Source organism: Lynx canadensis, chromosome D3 (assembly GCF_007474595.2).
Source record: "Lynx canadensis isolate LIC74 chromosome D3, mLynCan4.pri.v2, whole genome shotgun sequence".
Lineage (NCBI taxonomy): Eukaryota > Metazoa > Chordata > Mammalia > Carnivora > Felidae > Lynx > Lynx canadensis.
The window spans coordinates 79,318,006-79,336,966 of NC_044314.2; the positions used below are offsets into that span (position 1 = coordinate 79,318,006).

At 48.1% G+C, this 18,961-nt stretch overlaps 1 protein-coding gene across 3 annotated transcripts in view; it reads left to right on the plus strand.

The window, feature by feature from the left end:
* Positions 1 to 222: 222 nt before the first annotated feature.
* VSIG10 (V-set and immunoglobulin domain containing 10) overlaps positions 223 to 18,961 on the plus strand; it is a 36,214-nt gene continuing 17,475 nt past the window's right edge. The window contains exons 1-3 of one of the 3 annotated variants that reach the window (XM_030336813.1): positions 223 to 495; positions 6,386 to 6,667; positions 17,255 to 17,557. In XM_030336813.1, the coding sequence (XP_030192673.1) occupies positions 417 to 495; positions 6,386 to 6,667; positions 17,255 to 17,557 (664 nt within the window). In that variant the 5' untranslated portion in view covers positions 223 to 416. The remainder of the gene's footprint in view (positions 496 to 6,385; positions 6,668 to 17,254; positions 17,558 to 18,961) is intronic. The other 2 variants (XM_030336812.1, XM_030336811.1) reach the window with 2 other exon arrangements.

The window sequence follows — 18,961 nt, forward strand, 5'->3', positions numbered from 1 at the left end:
ACTCGGCTCGGCGCGCCCGGGCGCGCGCCCTTTGCATAAAGCCCTCCTCCCCGGCCAAGGTAGAGGAAGTTGGGCTCCCGCCTGGAAGGGAGGCGGGAGGGAGTCCGGCTCCTGTTGTTTTCCGCGAGCGGGAGTGGGTGGCGGGCGCAGAGGGCGGGGTGCGCCCTCCCACCCCGGGCCGGGCGCTCCGGGGCCAGAACCGCGCCGGGAGCCCGGCGCAGCTCCCAGCCCCGGACTTCGGGCTCAGCCCAAGCATCCTTCCTGGGGGCTGCGGAAAGCGGAGCTACTCGGTCGTTCCGAGGACTCGGGAGGAGCGCTCAGTACCCCGGGGGCCGGGGCCCTAGGGGCGGGGGCGCACGTCCACCCAGCCGGCGCCTGCACTTCCTGAGGAGCCCCCGGCCGGCATCGGGGGCGAGATGGCCGCGGGCGTCCGGGCGTCCCGGCCGCAGGTCCTCGTCTGCCTCGGGGTGCTGCTGGCCCGCTGGGTCGCCGCAGGTAAGGGGCCGCGATCCCGAGGGAGAAGTTGAGCTTCGCCGGGCCACGGTAGGGGAGGGGAGAGCCGGGGACCCAATTCCCTCCGACTCCGCGGGAGCCCGTTGTGGCCGCGGCCCCGCAGCCGCCCCGGGAGGGTCTTGAGTTTCCTGCTCGCTGCTCGGCTCTCTTTGCAGGAAGGAATTTTCCCGGGCGCCTGATGGAGGGCAAGATAGCCCCAGTCCCTTGGAGTGGGCAGCCAGCGAGGCTGCGGAGGGCCTGCGGAGAGGTGATGGGAAAATTGGGGAATTTGAAGAGGGAAATTTTGAAGATAGGAAAATTGAAGAGACACGTGTAGGGGGCAGAGTGGTGTTTTGTTTTGTTTTGTTTTGTTTTGTTTTGTTTTTTTTTTTTTTTTTAAGGCGTCGGATGTAAATTTGCGTTCTGGTTTTACCTGCTGTGTTGGGGCTCAAACTCTAGGCTCCTTTATTTTTCTCTCCTTCCTCTGCCCAAGGTTGAACTCGCCTTACACTTGTAACCTGTGGCTTTCCCTACACACCCCTGCAAGCCGACCTGTGCAGACTAGCACATTCAGAACCCTGCCTTCCTCCTTCACCTAAAAAACAAACAAAACTGTTTTATTTTGACGTAATTTCACTTACAAAAAACTTGCCCTTGCACTTGACATGACCTCTTCCACTTGACATGATTGGCAGAAAGTCTTAAATGCTCCATCTGTGCTCTCCCTTGTAATAATAAGATCAGAGTGTTGCTTGAGAAAATATATAGGGTAAAAAAACATTAAAAAAGCATTTTTGAATTAATTCACCAGTGAATGCATGTCTTTTGTGTGCAGGGCAGGGTGATGAGCAGTGAGAGTGAGGGCTCAGGTAGAGGGAAAGGAGATGGGCCCAGGAGGTGATGTAATTTGCCAGAATACTTGGAACCTTATTTTCTGTGTTGCCCAGTGCAGCTCACACTGCTGATCTCCTCTTGTAGGTTCTTAGAGGAATTGCACTTTGAGCTTCCTAGCAGCAAGTGCCAAAAGTTCCTAATGGTCAGGCTCTCATAAGATTTTTTGTTTTGGGGCGCTTGGGTGATTCAGTCGGTTAAGCATCCAACTTCAGCTCAGGTCACAATCTCACGGTTCGTGAGTTGGAGCCCTGCGTCGGGCTCTGTGCTGACAGCTCGGAGCCTGGAGCCTGCTTCAGATTCTGTGTCTCCCTCTCTCTCTGCCCCTCCCCCACTCATGCTCTCACAGTCTCTCTGTCTCTCTCAAAAATAAATAAACATTAAAAAAGATTTTATTTTGTTTTGTTTTCGGCAATCATTTAAAAGCAGTAAAATTTCCCATAGTCTAGGTTTCTGGTTTATCTGGAAAAATCAGATGATCTGGCAGCACAGGGCCTACTTTTCCACCTGGAACTGAGCAGTGGTCACCCCTTCTCTCTAGGGCATGTGACCCCAAATTTGTCCCATCTCTCCTGTTGTAGTTACCCCTAACCCCCTTCAGTGATGGACCTTATGTGCTGACCCCTGCAGGCTTTGGACTTAATGGCCACTGTGCTAATGGAGAAAAGGAGAGGCCAGACAGTCTCCAACTGGTTGTGTCCAGAAGTTAAAGGTGATTGTTCCCTTTTCTCTGGCTGTCTGCGGTGTTTACTGCTCTGTGAATATCAGGGACCTGGGGACATCAGACCTTTGCGTTGATATCATCGCACTGGAATGAACCAGCTTCTAGGCTGTCTGCCGCTCACCACACAGGGACACTTTCTCTACTGCCATGCCCAGTCATTTTGATACCCAGGCTAAGTTCACCTTCGTGTGTAGTGCTAGGAGGGCTTCCGTAGCTTGGTGTATTTTTGTTGTTTATCTTTCAAATTGGGAGTTATCTTAGGGGGAAAAAAAAAAACGTTCTCCTGTCACCTAACTCTAGACAGTCTTCATGCCTGCACTGTCACCTGAGCTTATCAATCCCAGGTCGTTCTTGGGGAGAAGTTGGTAGGAAAATAAGTGGGTACAATCCCCCAACTCTGTAAAGGATGATAATATGAGGGCAGCACTGGGAAGTGGTTGCTCATGTTGCTTTTGGGTCCATATTCTGAATTTAAGGTTGGTGGCCCAGGGCGGGGAGGGGGGGCATTCGAGGACCCTCTAGATACCGTGGGGACAGCTTCTAGTGACACAAACAGTTGTCTCATTGTCTCATCTTGTCTGGTTGGGTGACCAGACGTATGAAGACCTCAGTGGCAGTCCCAGCTCTCCCAGTGACTTGTGTGGGCCCTTAAGTAAATCACAGAAGCTTTGTGAACCTCACTTTTCTCATCTGTAAAATGAGGACTTGGCCCGCCTCATCTTGACCCCAGCACTCAGGACTGCCGCATCTCAGGATTGAGATGACCTCCAAGGTCACCTTCAGCTTCAGTGGTTAAAAAGAACGGAGTGAGCGAAGCCAGGAGAAGGGGAATGCTTCCAAATGGTCTCTTTTGTGATTGTGTCATTCTGCTCCTTGGAGGAGAAGACAATGTTAGCTCAAGTTCCGAGATTCAAGTTTTGCCGGGGTTTTTCCAAGTTCTCTCTTTCTTCCTTTGCCAGGGAGCCCAGGAAGGGGCAGGTCTGCAGGTCTCATGAACACCTACTGCGTCTGTAATGCTACAGCCCGTCTTCTCTCCTCTGTGGGGATTGCCCCTGAGGACCTGGGTCCTCAGGCCTGATCACTTAAACTAATTCTTACCTGCCTTTCCAAGTGATCTTTCAGAAAGATTTCTTGCTGTTTTCGCATCTCTATCATTAGACGACATTCTCCGCCTTCCAGCGACTGACTTAGAGTTTTTTTTGTTTTGTTTTGTTTATTTTTTCCGTGCTGTCCTGGCATGTGGGAGTGGTGCAGCTAGGATGAGGGAGAGTTGGAACGTCCCCGTGGCTCCAGGCTGGCTTCCAGTCTTTCAAAGGGAGCCCCTTCTAACCATACAAAGGGCCAAAGACAAATCACTGTTAATCTTTCTTTTATTATCGGGAAGGGTTGTCAGAGGCAGGTGGCAGTTTATTTATTTTTCTACCACTTTATTGAGATATAACTTACCTACGATAAAATGCACCCTTTTAAACTATGTCAGTCAGTGGTTTTGAGTATATTCACAAGATTATGCAACCATCACCACTAATTAAGTCCAGAATGTTTTCATCACTCTAAGAAGAAGCGTCAGGCTTGAGTGTTAGCAGTTAACACCTCACTACCTCCTTCTTCCCCCCACTCCCCCCACCCCCGCCAGGCCACTTTCCTCAGCCCTAGACACCTGCTACCCTACTTTTTATCTTTGTAGACTTGCTCATTTCGGACATTTCATATAAACAGACTCACGATATGTAGTCTTTTATGACTGTGTTCTTTCACTTACTATAATGTTTTCAGGATCCATCCATGCCATTCATTCATCCCCTTTTATGGCCAAATAATGTTCCCACCATATGGATATACCATTTGTCTACTCATCAGCTGATGGGCATTTGATGGACATTTCCATCTTTTGGCCATTATGAATAATACTGCTGTGAATGTACGTGTGAAGTCTTTGTGTAGACACGTTTTCCTTTCTCCTGGATGTCCACCCAGGAGTCGCATTGCTGAGTCATCCTGTTACTTTAACCTTGTCAGGAAATGCCAACCTGTTTTCCAAAGTCGCCACACCGTTTAAGAACCCTACCGACAATGCAGAAGGGTTCCAGTCTCTGCATCTTTTCCAGTATTTGTTAATTTGCTATTCTCTTTGATTCCAGCCATTCTAGTAGGTATACCGTAGTAGGTCCCTTACTGTGGTTCTGATTTGCATGTCTTTAGTGACTTATGATGAGCATCTTCTCATGTGCTTACTGGCCTTTTGTAGATCTTTTTGGAGACATGTGTTCAGATCCTTTGCCCATTTTTAAGCTGTATTATTTATCTTTTTATTGTTGAATTCTGAGAGTTCTTTATATGTTCTGGGTACAAACCCCTCATCAGATAAGTGATTTGCAGGTATTTTCTCCCAGTCCGTACATTGTCTTTTCACTTTCTTGATGGTGTCATTGGATGCACAGAAGTGTTTAATTCTGACAAAGTCCAATTTATCCGTTTTTCTTTCCTCGCTTGTGATTTTGGTGTCCTGAGAAACCATTGCTTAACCCAAAGTGACAAAGATTTATTCTTTTATTTTTTTTCCTAAGCACTGTACAGTTTTAGCTCTTACATTTAATCTGTGGTCCAGTTGAGTTAATTTCTCACATATGGTGTGAGGTAAGGGGTCCACCTTCATTCAGTTGTCCCAGTACTGTTGTCAAAGGCAATTTATTTTGTGATGAAATACCACCTTTCGCAAGTCCCGTAGATTCACATACTTTGGAAGCTTCTGAGGTGGCGGAAAGAGAACGTGCTGGAGGATGGCAAGAAGTCTAGCTTCTGGTCCCACCCTGCTGCCTTCTCACTGCAGGACTTGGAGTTAGCCCACTCTCCTTCTTGGCATCACACTTTTCTCCTCTACTGAGTGTGACAACATGAGTCAAAGACTCCTCACAGGTTCTGCCGATTATTCCTGTGCCTGTGGCCTCTTTGTATTTGGTTGTTGACTGTGGGGGGCAGGCCGGGGCGGGGGGGGGGGCTGGAAAATTTCCACACTTCTCAGCAAAATGGGCTGCGTTTGCTTCTTGTTACCTGGTGACAGTCTGTGCCAGATCAGTGGCCCTTAGCCAACTGTCAGTCGTGAGTGAGCATCAGAATCACCTGGAGGGTTTGTTAAAATGCAGCCTACCTTCCACTGCCACGCCCAGATGGGTGATTTATCTGATTTAAATGTTCTGGGGTGGGACCTGATCATTTGCATTTCTAACAGAGCCACCGCCCTGCGGCTGCTGCTGCTGCTGGTCTGGGTTTATGAACTTGCTGTTCCCTCTACCTGGCTAATTCCTACCTGTCCATCAGATCTCAGTGTGGCCTCCTGGAGGAAACCTTCCCTGGTGGTCACCCCAGCTGGACTTAGGAGCCTCTTCTCGGAGGCCCTGTCATAGTACTTATCACACTGTATTGTAATTGCCAGTTTATTGTCTGTTTTCCCCACTAGCCTGGGAGATCCCGGACGTCTCCCTCTGTATTGCTTATCCTTGGCTCCCCAGTACCTAGCATAGGGCATGCCCAAAGTCGGAGCTGCAAGAGAGCTTTGACTCCAGGATCATTCGCACCTCAGATAGAGAAAGGACTGTGGGAACAAAGCCCAGGCCCTCTTCCTTTCATCCCTTCTGGATTTCTAGGCAAATAAAACCACTTGGGTTCTGTATCGGTTATTTATTGCCACAAAGGTGCTGCATAATAATCACAAAATGACAGTAAGTGCTCATTGCTCAAGGGCTGGGGTTAATCAGCTCTGCTGATCTTGCCTGGGCTCACTGGCATGTTGGGGCATCGACTCAGCGGCTGAAGGCTGATCTGGAATGGCCTCAGCTCAGGTGATTGGGACCACTGGGGTCTGCACACCTAGCTTCCATCTTCCTCCTGGGATCTAACCTGGGCACCTCCTTCTCAAGGTGACGGCAGGAGTGACAGTGAGCAATTACACAAGTGCTTTTTAAGCCTGTGTTTGCATCACATTTGCTAACATCTTATTGGCCAGAGCAAGCGTCAGGGTGGGAGGGCAGTGCGGTCAGGCGGTGAAGGGCGGTGAGGGGCCCGGGTAGTGGGGGAGGGGGACATTGGGGCCGTCTCTGCAATTGCCATTTACCACACATTCATTAAAATCAGCACTGGCCAGTAATCCCCCCCCCAGAGTGGAGGCTCTTAAAAACACACACCTGATTTTTTAAAAATCCTAATGCAGAGACATTGTGCACAAGGGAGGGTGTTCCGAGATGAAGAAATGTAGTAACGGCCTGACCTTTCCTTGTGCAGGATTAGAGGCTCCGGTCATCGGAGAGGTTCACGAGAACGTTACTCTGCACTGTGGCAACATCTCGGGACCAAGGGGCCTCGTGACCTGGTACCGGAATGACTCGGAGCCTGTCTTCCTCCTGTCCTCCAATTCCAGCTTCCGGCCGGCTGAGCCGCGCTTCTCTCTGGCCAATGCCAGCTCGCTGCACATCAAGGCGCTGAGGCTGCAGGATGAGGGGAACTACACCTGCCAGGAGGTTCTGAATGAGACGCGGTGGTTCCGAGTGTGGCTGCGGGTGGCCTGTAAGTGCGGTGGCGGGACACTGGGGTCGGCTGGCCGGGCGCTCGGAGCCTTGGACTGGAGGGAGGAGGGCTTTGGAGTTGATGCCTGGGTTTCATCCCTGGCTCTGCTTCCTGCTTGCCGAGTGACCTCTCACACCGGAATTTCCTTATCTGTAAAATGGGGACAGAAGGAATTCTTGCGTCCTAGAATTCCTGTGAAAACTAGATTCTGGTTTATCTAGATAAATTGCCATTAATGGCTCTTGGCAGAGTAGTTAGCGATTACTTTTGGCTAGTTAGTATCATCCTTGCTGTTTAATATCGTTTGATTGTGCACCAGAGTCAGAGTGTAACATGATGGAGTCAGTCTTGCCTGAGTTCCAATCCTAAAGTTATGTCACCTTGAGGAAGTAGCTTAATATCTCTGAGCATTAGTTTTTCTTTGTTAATTGGGGATAATGCATTACGTACCTTGTAAGGCCTGGTGCTCTTATGCTATAGTGCTGACCACGGGGCTTGACATGAGCTGCTATTATATTACATAGTGCACGTTCCAAAAACACCATCTTATCTGTTGATATACACGCATGAATTTAGAATGGGGGTGGCAGACTATAGCCATATCTGTGGGCTCTATCTGGCCTGCAGGCTGTGAGTATTTTTTACATTTTTATTTTATTTTATTTATTTTTTTTTAAATTTTTTTTAACGTTTATTTATTTTTGAGACAGAGAGAGACAGAGCATGAACGGGGAAGGGGCAGAGAGAGAGGGAGACACAGAATCAGAAGCAGGCTCCAGGCTCTGAGCCATCAGCCCAGAGCCCGACGCGGGGCTCGAACTCACGGACCGCGAGATCGTGACCTGAGCTGAAGTCGGACGCTCAACCGACTGAGCCACCCAGGCGCCCCAACATTTTTAAATGGTTGGGGAAAACAAAACCAAAAGAAGAATATTTGTGACATGTAAAAATTATATGAAATTCCAGTGGCCATAAATGGAGTTTTATTGGAACACAGCCACACTCATCCATGTACATCTTATCTCTGACTGCCCCTGGTGCTGCCACGGCAGACTTGAGTGGCAGCGATGCAGATCGTATGGCCTGCAGAGGCTAAAATACGTGCTCGATAGCCCTTTACAAAGACAGTGTGCTGCTTACTGGTTTCGACGGGTATCCGTGTAGAAATATACGTGTGATCACTGCTCCCTCGTTTCCTCATCTGTAAAATGATTTACTTATTTCTTTAGTCAACACAGATTGATTGAAAGCCCAATGCCAGGTACCGTTCAAGGCCCCGGCCACAGGAGTGAATAGGACAGACAAGGCCCCTGCCCTCATGGAGCTGACACTCCGGTGGGGGAAGAAAGGTAGACAATAAGCAAGTACATAAATGCATCAGGAGATATCACAGTGATGAGGGCTATGCAGAGCATTGAGTCTGGGTGATTCTCCAAAACATTTTATTTTTATCTATCTATCTATCTATCTATCTATCTATCTATCTACTTATTTTTTAATGTTTATTTATTTTTTTGAGAGAGGAGAGAGAGAGACAGAGTGCGAGTGGGAGAGGGGCAGAGAGAGGGGGAGACACAGATCCCGAAGCAGGCTCCAGGCTCTGAGCTGTCAGCACAAAGGGGCTTGAACTTGTGAACCGCAAAATCATGACCTGAGCTGAAGCTGGCCGCTTAACTGACTGAGCCACTCAGGCACCCCCAAAACACTTTAAATTAGGGGGGTCAGGGCTCTAGGGTGGCTCAGTTGGTTAAGCGACCGACTTCGGCTCAGGTCATGATCTTGCAGATCGTGGGTTCGAGCTCCACGTCGGGCGCTGTGCTGACAGCTCGGGGCCTGGAGCCCACTTCAGATTCTGTGTCTCCCCCTCTCTGTGCCCCTCCCCCACTCACACTCCATCTCTCTGTGTCTGTCTCTCTCTCAAAAATAAACAAAACATTAAAAAAAATTAGGGGGGTCAGAGAGAACCTTTTAGAGGAAATGGCATTTAAGCTGAATGATAAGTAGGAACCAGTCATGCAAAGATAAGAGTGATCCAGGCAGAACGATATCCAGTGCAAGGTGAGTTGAGTGTGGTGTGTGTGCTCACGAGACAAGGTGGTGTGGTGCGAGCCCAGTGTGTGAGGGCGTGGGACGTGTGAGGTAGGGCCCGGTAGGACTTGTGTTATGGGTTGAATTATATCCTTGTCCTTCCCCCCTTGCCACCTACCCCCCCAATATTGAAGTCCTAACTCCTGGTATCTGTGAACATGGTCTTATTTGGAAATAGGGTCTTTGCAGATGAAATCGTGTTGAGATGAAGTCATTGGGGTGGGCCCTAATCCAAACTGACTGGCATCATCCTAAGGAGAGGAGAATGCTGGGGCGCCTGGGTGGCCGAGTTGGTTAAGTGTCCAACTTCCGCTCAGGTCATGATCTCACTGTTTGTAAGTTCAAGCCCCATGTCGGGCTCTGTGCTGACAGCTCAGAGCCTGGAGCCTGCTTCAGATTCTGTGCCTCCCTCTTTCTCTGCTCCTCCCCCACTTGTGCCCTGTCTCAAAAATAAATAGATGTAAAAAAAGTTGTTTTTTTTTTTTTTAAAGAGAAAAATGCAGAGACACACAAGGAGAACATCATCTGATGACAGAGGCAGGAAGTGGGGGATGCAGCTAGAAGGAATGCCAGGGACCCATGGCCAGCTCCCTGGAAAAAAGCAAGGAAGGAGTCTCTCTTGGTCCCCTGGGCCCTTTGGAGCAAGAGTTGCCCTCCTGACTCCTCAATTTCAGACTTCTGTGTGAGAACTCACTTGTATGGTTTTAAGCCACCAAGTTCATGGCACTTGGTAAGGCGGCCCCAAGAAACTAATATACCTGGCAAGGAATTGAGATTTTTGTTGTTGTGGTTGTTCTGGATGCCAGAGGAAACTCCTGGAACTTTAAGCGTGTGTGTGGCATTATTTCACTAACACATGCAGAATGTCTGTGCGTGATCTCAAGGACTGATGCAAATAGGGAAGCCACTTGGAGGCACACAAGATGTTGGTGGCCAGAACCACGGTGGTGGCAGTGTCCTTGGTGACAATGCACAGCTTCAGACTATTTTGGAGGTAGGCCAGTAAGACCTGTTGGGGGGGATTGGAAGTGGAGGATGAGGAAAAGCAAGGCTTCAAGGACACTTCTAGGTTTTTCGATGGTCTCCAAGGTTGCCCCCAACCCTTGAGGCTTATAGGATTTTGGAGTACAGTGTTTTCGTGTCTGGAGATGCCGTAGTTGAACTGCTGAATTGCCTGGAATGAATGTGGGTGTATTAAAAATGTCGCCCACCTTGGCCCAGCTCTATTCAGTGCTCACTGTGCTCCCATGGGCAGGTCACTCCAACTGCCGGTCATTAATAACTCCTCATGTCAGTCTGCTCAATACGTATCTTCTCTTCTGACCCCCGAGTAAGATGGCAATACAGCTTGTTACTTTTTAAAAAATTATCATCACTCCCTCCAGTTTATGATGACTTTATCTGACATTGATTAATCATTGGCTAAGTTTACTGGAGGGTGGATTAGTTTCATTATTGCCCTGTAGGGAGATAAACGCAAGGCCTTTTTATGATGAATGTGAACTTAATTTTAAAAGAATCCCTAAAGGCGCGCCTGGGTGGCTCAGTCAGTTAAGCATCTGACTTCAGCTCAGGTCATGATCTCAATGTTCGTGAGTTCGAGCCCTGCGTCCGGGCTGCTGACAGAGCCTGGAGGCTGCTTCGGATTCTGTGTCTCCCTCTCATTCTGTCCCTCCCCTGTTTGCGCTGTGTCTCTGTCTCTAAAAACTGAATAAAAATTAAAAAAAAAAAAAAAAAGAATCCCTAAATGCAAATAGCTTTTGGGGCTTCCTGAGTTACTGTGATGTGATTCATAGTATGGACACTTATTCAGTGTCCTCAACTGGTGTAGGCTCATTTGTGAAAACAGGACACCGACTGTCTTAGTTTGGGCTGCTGTAACAAAAGTAACCTAGGCTGGATGGTTTCAACAACAAATACTTCTGGCAATTCCGGAGGCTGGGAAGTCGAAGATCAAGGTGCCGGCAGACCCAGTGTCCGGTGAGGCTTGCTTCTTGGTTTGTAGATAAAGTCTTCTCATTGTGTCCTCACTTGGCAGAGGGGAGAGAGAGAGAGGAAGCAATCTCTCCGGGGTCTCTCCTCAGAAGGCGCCAGTCCCATTCATGAGGACTCGACTCTTAGGGCCTTATCACCTCCCCCAAAGGCCCCACCTCCAAAAACCATCATACTGAAGATTAGGTTTCAGCATGAATCTTGGAAGGGTTACAAACATTCGGTCTGTAGCACAGATGTCCTCTGGTTCCACGTATACCGGAGCCCTCCAGAATCTCAGGTCTTGCTCCTGTTCTAGGAGAAGCCCAGACAAACACCAGACCCCTCCGGGCATCAGGGAGCCTCTCCCTGCTCCTCCTCAGACAGTGGCTGAAGGAGAAGCCTTGACATCTCAGATTGGACTCAGCCCTCATTCTGCATGGAAGATTTTGGAATACGGATTAGGTCTGATCCAATCACTATTTCTGGGAGGGCCATGGTATTGCTGAGTGGCTACGAGCATACACTGAGGTCCAGCTGCCTAAGTTCAAATCCAGGTGCTGCTGGCTATTGTCCTTGTGACCTTGGGGAAATCACTTGAACATCTTTCACTTCAGTTTTGTCATGTGTGAATCAGGGATAACGGTGGAACCGAGGCACAGATTCACTGCGCACATTCGTGACATTAACATGCACAGCCCTCAGCACAGAACTGGGCACGCTATACGCACTTGGTTTATGTTATCTTGACCAACTGGTCAAGCAGGTGATGGGATTCCTGTGGGAAAACTGCATCTCAGGTTCCCTGGAATCCGTTCATATCGAAGCCTTTTGAACAGGACCTTCTGTGGGTCAGGGACTCCGTGTGTCCAGATCTTGCTTTTCCCGTCTTTTCACTGACATGGTTGATAACTTAGTCTCTTAAGAGAGAAGTTTGGAAACGTTTCAACATGGCCTTGGAAGCTAGGAAAACAAATTCTGAGATGTGACAAGTTGTTATCTGTGAGTTTGAGTGCGTGAACGGACAGAGATGCTGTAGAGACACAAGCTGACTATGAAGCCAGTAGCCTCTCCCTCCTTACTGTTTGGACGTCTGCCTATTGATCAGGGGAGTTTTGTACCTCTGCCTTCCAGGGAGTCAGGTTTTTTACAAGCCTGGAGTGATTTAATGTGCCAGGAATGGGGATTGCAATGTGATTTTGTCGTTTGCTTCAGAATGAAAGACTGTACTATTACTTGTTAATTTAATGGTGCAGTTGAAAAGCCTTGCCCTCCAGATTGGGACTGGCGCTCCTGAAAATACAGAAATCCCTTAGTCCGGAGCAGTTCAGGGGTGCCAAGGCTGTTTATTTCATTGACTTACCCATCCTCTTCTGCCTCCAAATTGGGGTGGGTATGAGGGTAGAACTCCTGTGTGTTCTCTGCTGGAGGGATGGGCAAGGTAGCAGAGACCTTAACACATTCCACTAGACTTTGTTCTTCTTTAAAGATATCATCTCTCACGCACGGGGGAGCTGAGCAATCAGATAAGCCCATGAAAGCCACAGGCAGATCTCATGGCACATGGTGCCAAACTCCCTGTGTCTGTTTTTCTCAGGCCAAGCAAGTGTTGAGGGAACATTTGAGCCGGATGGCACACGGACAGCGAGGAAGCTGGTTTGTATCAACCTCCAAGACTCTCTTTGGAATCAGCTGGGGTTTGGGAGATGGGGAGCACTTTTGTCTAGCAAGTGATGTGGCCACCATTCCAGACTTCCAGGAAAGGGGCCTCAGGAAAGTCCCATGTTCCCTGGCTAATTGAGCTAATCTATTTGCACTCATTCTATGATGCTGGCGGTGACACTCTGCCTCATGATAACATAAGGTCCTAGGGAAAGAGTGTGTTGGGCAAGTTGAAGAAGCATTGTTGGCCCCTTTCAGAAAATGGAGGATCCTTGCCCGGAGCGCGATTAATTTGAGTCTCGCCAAACTCATCTGAAGCAGAGATGCGTCCCTATAAGAAGCTGAAGATCTCTGGGTTCCGGCTTTGTGGATGGGATTGGCAATCACTAGGGAAATCGGGAGGCAGTGGGGTTGTCACATATGTCTCTATATTCAGTCTCTAAAAGTGGTATCAGAACAGTCTCTGTGAATTTTCCCAAGGATCTTATCTCACTCTAGAATCATAGGTATGCCCACTGATTAGCAGAGACTACCTGATATATTCTTAGGTCATTTTTTTTTAATGTTTTTTATTATTTTTGAGAGAGAGAGAGAGAGAGAGAGAGAGACCGAGAGTGAGCAGGGGAGGGGCAGAGACAGGGAGACACAGAATCCGAAGTAGGCTCCAGGCTCTGAGCTGTCAGTACAGAGCCTGATGCAGGGCTCGAACCCACAAACTGTGAGATCATGACCTGAGCTGGAGTCAGTTGCTTAGCCAACTGAGCCACCCAGGCGCCCCTATTCTTAGGTCATTTTTAAATCAAAATGCTGGTATAAAGAGAAATGCCTGAAGATAACTCTTCTAATTGGCAGGGAACCCAAGATACTGAGGTGGAAATCTCCCATTTTGTGGGTCCCTGAGTCGTAAGTCAACTCTTCGAGACCCTTGACTGGCCAAACTATGGTTATTGGGGTCGGGGGGTGGGGAAGGAAAGAAGTGAGTTCCAACATCAAGAATGTTGGCAGAGGGGCATCTGGGTGGCTCAGTTAGTTGAGCGTCCGACTTCGTCTCGGGTCATGATCTCACGGTTCGTGAGTTTGAGCCCCACATCGGGCTCACTGCTATCAGTGCAGAGCCCACGGCAGATCCTCTGTCCCCTTTTCTCTGACCCTCCCCCACTCACACTCTTTCGCTCTCTCTCTCTCAAAAATAAACATTAAAAAAAAAATGGGTGTTAGCAGAGAAGAGGAAGGCAGTGGCACTGGTACGTTGTTCTAGAACAGGAATCGAACTTTTTCTGTAGAGGGCCAGATGATAAATATTTCAGATGTTCTGGCCCAACTGATAAGGTTAAAAACGTCCAAAACAAGAGTGTAAACGCATTACCACATTTTTTTAATTGACAAAATTCAAAGTATAATAATAAATGAATACTTTTTTTTTTTTAACCTTTATTTATTTTTGAGACAGAGAGAGACAGAGCATGAACGGGGGAGGGTCAGAGAGAGAGGGAGACACAGAATCCGAAACAGGCTCCAGGCTCTGAGCCATCAGCACAGAGCCCGACGCGGGGCTTGAACTCACGAACCGCGAGATCATGACCTGAGCCGAAGTCGGACGCTCAACCGACTGAGCCACCCAGGCGCCCCGAATACTTTTTTTATAGTATAGTGTAATGAGAAAAATAGAATTCCTTTTTTGGGGGGATAACATTTCACTTAATTGTGATTCAAAGTTAGCGTTCTCTCTCATCAAATCGATTGCGAATATTCATCTGTGAAAACCATTTTTAGCCTGTGAGCTGTACAAAAACAGATAGTAGGCCACGGTTTGCTGATGCCTATTGAATCAATCAACAAGGATACTACCGATAATAATGTCAGGTAACATTTATAGAACATTGACCAAGGTCAAACACCAGGCTAAGTGTGCTGCTTGTATTTTCTCATTGGGTCCTTCAGTAACCTGGTGATAGATGTTTTTACTGTTCTTTTCGTTTCATAGGAAAGGCAGGAGAGAATGAGAAGGATGGGCACTTACCCAAGGTTGTCTATCTGTAAGTGGCAGTAGGATTTACACCCAGGTCTCTGAATTCAGAGGACAAGCTCATGGCCCCCAGGCAAAGGCACCCATCCAAGATAGAGCTGAGAACTCAAACTCCAATGACCAAGGCCTCAGTAAGACGCCAAGCCTTTGTAACCACTTTATATTTTTATTTATTGGCTGTTTTATTTTTGTTCCCCATCTCTCTTTCTCTTTGAGTGATTGTCACCATCACCCTGCAGGCAAAAAGAGCTGGTAGTTTCTGTTTGGGAATAAATTATCAAGCGGGTGGAGAGAGCAGTGGAAGGGAAGGAAGTGGGCACCTTCTCCTGTGTAGTAAAGTCAGAGCAAGGGAAGAACCCCAGGGACTCAAGATGGCGTCAGCTTTAATTAAGAAAGCAGACTCGGGGCACCTGGGTGGCTCAGTGGGTTGAGTGTCCAACTTCGGCTCAGGTCATGATCTCATGGTTTTGGGTTCGAGCCCCGTGTTGGGCTCTGTGCTGACAGCTCGGAGCCTGGAGCCTGCTTCGGATTCTGTGTCTCCCTCTCTCTCTGCCCCTCCCCTGCCCATGCTTTGTCTCTCTCTCTCTCTCTCTCTCTCTCTCTCCTTCAAAAATAAATAAACATTAAAAAATTAAAAAAAAAAAGAAAGCAGACTCAACCCAAGGGCTTTATAGATGAGATGTAACCTCGGAACACTTCATTCAGGAGGCCTCTCAGGTTCTTTCATTTGATTTCTTTTTCTAATCCTTCCACCTGTTCCTTCTCATCCATTCCCTGTATCCAACCCTGTTTCTTGATGAGAATTGTACTGGTCAGAAGCCCCTCCCACCCAGTTTCTGGGGGTCCACAGTATCCATTCTAGGCCACTAATGGCCCTCCAGACCACAAGTCGGAAGACTCAGGCTGGCCAATCTAACACACTACCTCTTTGCTGGCCTGGGCTTTGGCTGTCAGTGCTGCAGAGGTACCCTCTGTTTAACTGGATGCCTGCCAACTGTGGGCATGCCCTATTACCTGTTGGTCTGCATACCTAACCAGCTAGCCAGCAACAGTAAGTGGTACCTCCCATACTAATGGCATCATTTTAAAAACAGACCCTCTATGGCAGGTGACATGGTTCCAGCAGATCAATGCAACTGTTGGGAACCAGCCCCAACCTGAGAAGGATATGTCAAGAATTCTGACCTGGGAAATGCACAATTTCTTTTTTTTTCTTTCTTTTTTAAAATGTTTATTTATTTTTGAGAGAGATAGAGCGTGAGTGGGGAGGGACAGAGAGAGAGAGAGAGAGAGAGAGAGAGAGAGGGAGACACAGAATCTGAAGCAGGCTCCAGGCTCTGAGCTGTCAGCACAGAGTTCAACACGGGGCTCAAACCTGCGATCTGCGAGATCATGACCTGAGCTGAAGTCGGACACCCAAAAGAGCGAGCCACCCAGGTGCCCCGGAAACGCACAATTTCTAGAGTCCTACAAATAGCTTCAGACATAGGTGAAATAGATGCTGTACTTTGAGGGGCTCTGGGAAAGCCTTTTCCTCCCCGGAATAATTTTTCCCACTGGCCTATTTCTGTTCAAATTCTACAGTCACAGATTTATTCCTTTGGCTAAGTGTTGCCCTTCCCGGATTCTTCTTTCTGAAAGGGCAGAGGTAACACACTAAATGACTTTGGTATAAATAGGTGTTAAATATATTCTTTTCATCAAAAGAGATGCCTCAGCTTGGATGCACTGGCCACCAGCCATGGGATGGCATTTCTGGGGATAAGAAAGAAGTTCAGAAACGTAAGGGGGATCCGGAGAAGACCCAGCACTTACCATGCTTCCAACCTGACCAGCACTGTTCTGCTGTACTACTTGAGTATCACCATAGCTCCTTGCAATGGGTTCTAGCTTTGCCCCCATTTTACAGATGTGGAAGTGGAGGCTAAGAGAGGTTAAGTAATTTTCCCAAGGTCACACAGCTAGTGAATAGAGGCCATAGTTGGGCCTGGAACCAATGTTTCTTGTGTTTCAGTGTGAAGTTGTGCTAGGAGTCCCCCAGCCCACCCCCAGGCTCAGTGATTTCTCTGGGAGAACTCACAGGACTCAGCATTTGTAATTTGATTTATTACAGTGAAAGGATACAAAGCAAAATCAGCAAAGGGCAAAAGGCACATGGGGTTAAGTCCGAGGAAAACCAGGAGCAAGCCTCCAAGACTCCTTTTCCAGGGGAGTCCCATGGAACACTCTTAATTCCTCCAGGAATGAGTTGTGGCAACATGGGTGAAATGTGTTAGGAAGCCCACGAGACACCCAGCACCCTGGATTTTTACTGGGGGCTAATCACGTGGGCACCCTCGCCTAGCACGTACCCAAATTCTAGACTCTCAGGGGAAGCAGCTGTACAGCGTAAACCACACTGTTTGTGCAAATGGTTCAGGCCCATGAGCCTCCCTCTTGTCAGGTCTAGAAATGGCGAAACCCTCCTGGAATCCAAGTTCCAGTCGCCAGCCAAGGCCAACCTTACAAGCAGGCCTTTTTAAGGAAAGCACTTGGGCCTGCCATGTTAGCTCTAATGCACAGGTAGCCTATCCCCTCACCAGTGTTTCTGAAAAGGAGCGGTTTGCAGTTTCCCCTTTCCTATAAGGATTGAACCCCTCCCCCAATAAATCAACGTTTATCTCAGGATTAGAACGCATAAGGGCATTTAAGCATAGCATTTGTCATATAGTAAGTATTCGATAGATACTGACATCCTCATTGTTGCTTCCTGATCATTTCTGCGTCTGTTAGATCTGGTAAGGAGCTCAAGTTAACTCTTAAGTAACGAATAGTTTCCCCATTCCCCCTGTCATTCTCAGGCGGTCCCTATGAGGTTGAGGTCAACATCTCCAGCACCGGCACGCTCCCCAATGGCACCCTCTATGCAGCCAAAGGCTCCCAGGTGGACTTCAGCTGCAGCAGTCGCTCTTGGCCTCCGCCAGTGGTTGAGTGGCAGTTCCGGGCCCCCGATTCCAGCACTGAGCCCTTCGGAAACAACGTGACGGTCAGCAGCTTCATTCTGCTGCTCATGTCGCGAAACCTCCAAGGGAACTACACGTGTTTGGCCACGAACACGCTCAGTGGGAGACAGCGGAAGGTGACCACCGAGCTCCTGGTCTACTGTGCGTAAGAGGCGCTCCCCTCCCCCATGTCCTCACCTCGACCCTTCGTGAGCTGCATGTTTGTGCCTCTTCCTCCTGTCTACAAAGGCATGCCTGCTGCACGGGCCCGAACGTGCTTCTGCGGTTCCCTCAACACACACGTACACACCCAGGGCTCTGTGTCAGAGAGGAGTCACTTCTAGGAGCTTGCTGCTAAGTGGGGGACACAGGAGAGTCTCTGTGAGCCACAGAAGGAAATTAATGCCGAGCCTAATGCTTGCTTTTCTTTTTTTTAATTGAGGTGAAAGTACAGAACAGCCATTTAAAGATGTACAACTCGGTGGCATTTGATACATTCACAGCGTTGTGCGACCATCACATCACCTCTGTATAGTTTCAAACATTTTCATCACCCCAAATGGAAATCCCATCCCCATTGAGCAGTCACTACCTCCTGTCTTCTCCACCCCCTGGCAACCACCAATCTGTGTTCTATCTCTATGCACTTGCTTATTCTGGATGTGTCCTATCAATGGACTCCTACCAATGTGGCCTTTCATGACCAGCTTCTTCTGCTGGGCATTACGTATTCAAGCTTCCTCCATTTTTTTTTTTTTTTTTTTTTTTTTTTTAATTTTTTTTTTCAACGTTTATTTATTTTTGGGACAGAGAGAGACAGAGCATGAACGGGCGAGGGGCAGAGAGAGAGGGAGACACAGAATCGGAAACAGGCTCCAGGCTCTGAGCCATCAGCCCAGAGCCCGACGCGGGGCTCGAACTCACGGACCGCGAGATCGTGACCTGGCTGAAGTCGGACGCTTAACCGACTGCGCCACCCAGGCGCCCCAAGCTTCCTCCATTTTGTGATGGAGTTAATATCCCACTGCATGGAAAGACCAAAATTTGTGTATGCATTTGACCATCCTCATTCTATGCATGAACTTGGGCCCTTTAGCACTGTTAGGAACCAGCAGTTTGTGAACCTTTCTTGCGGGAGTGAGAAAACAAATTCCTTGGGTGAAAACCACTGTAGACACATAGAGTGTGCTCATAACCCATGCTAACAACAGGAGGCATCAGAACAGCAAATTACTGAACAGGATAATAACACCTTACTTAATTCATACGTTATTCAGAACCTTTATAAGTCTCTGTGTTCTCTCATAAAATGGCATTTATTGTAGACGAAGTCATATGTGCTTATTAGAGGAAACATGAGTGGAAAGAAAAGAATATTCTCACCGTCATTTTGGCATATTATTGATAATTTTTCTTGTAGATGACTTGTACCTACCCATCCATGTAAGATCCAAATTCTATTTGTGTGTATTATATAAAATCTATAAAGCATGTACAATACATTTAATACATACATAATATACATATAGAACATGCACAATATACATATATATGTGAATTTTCACA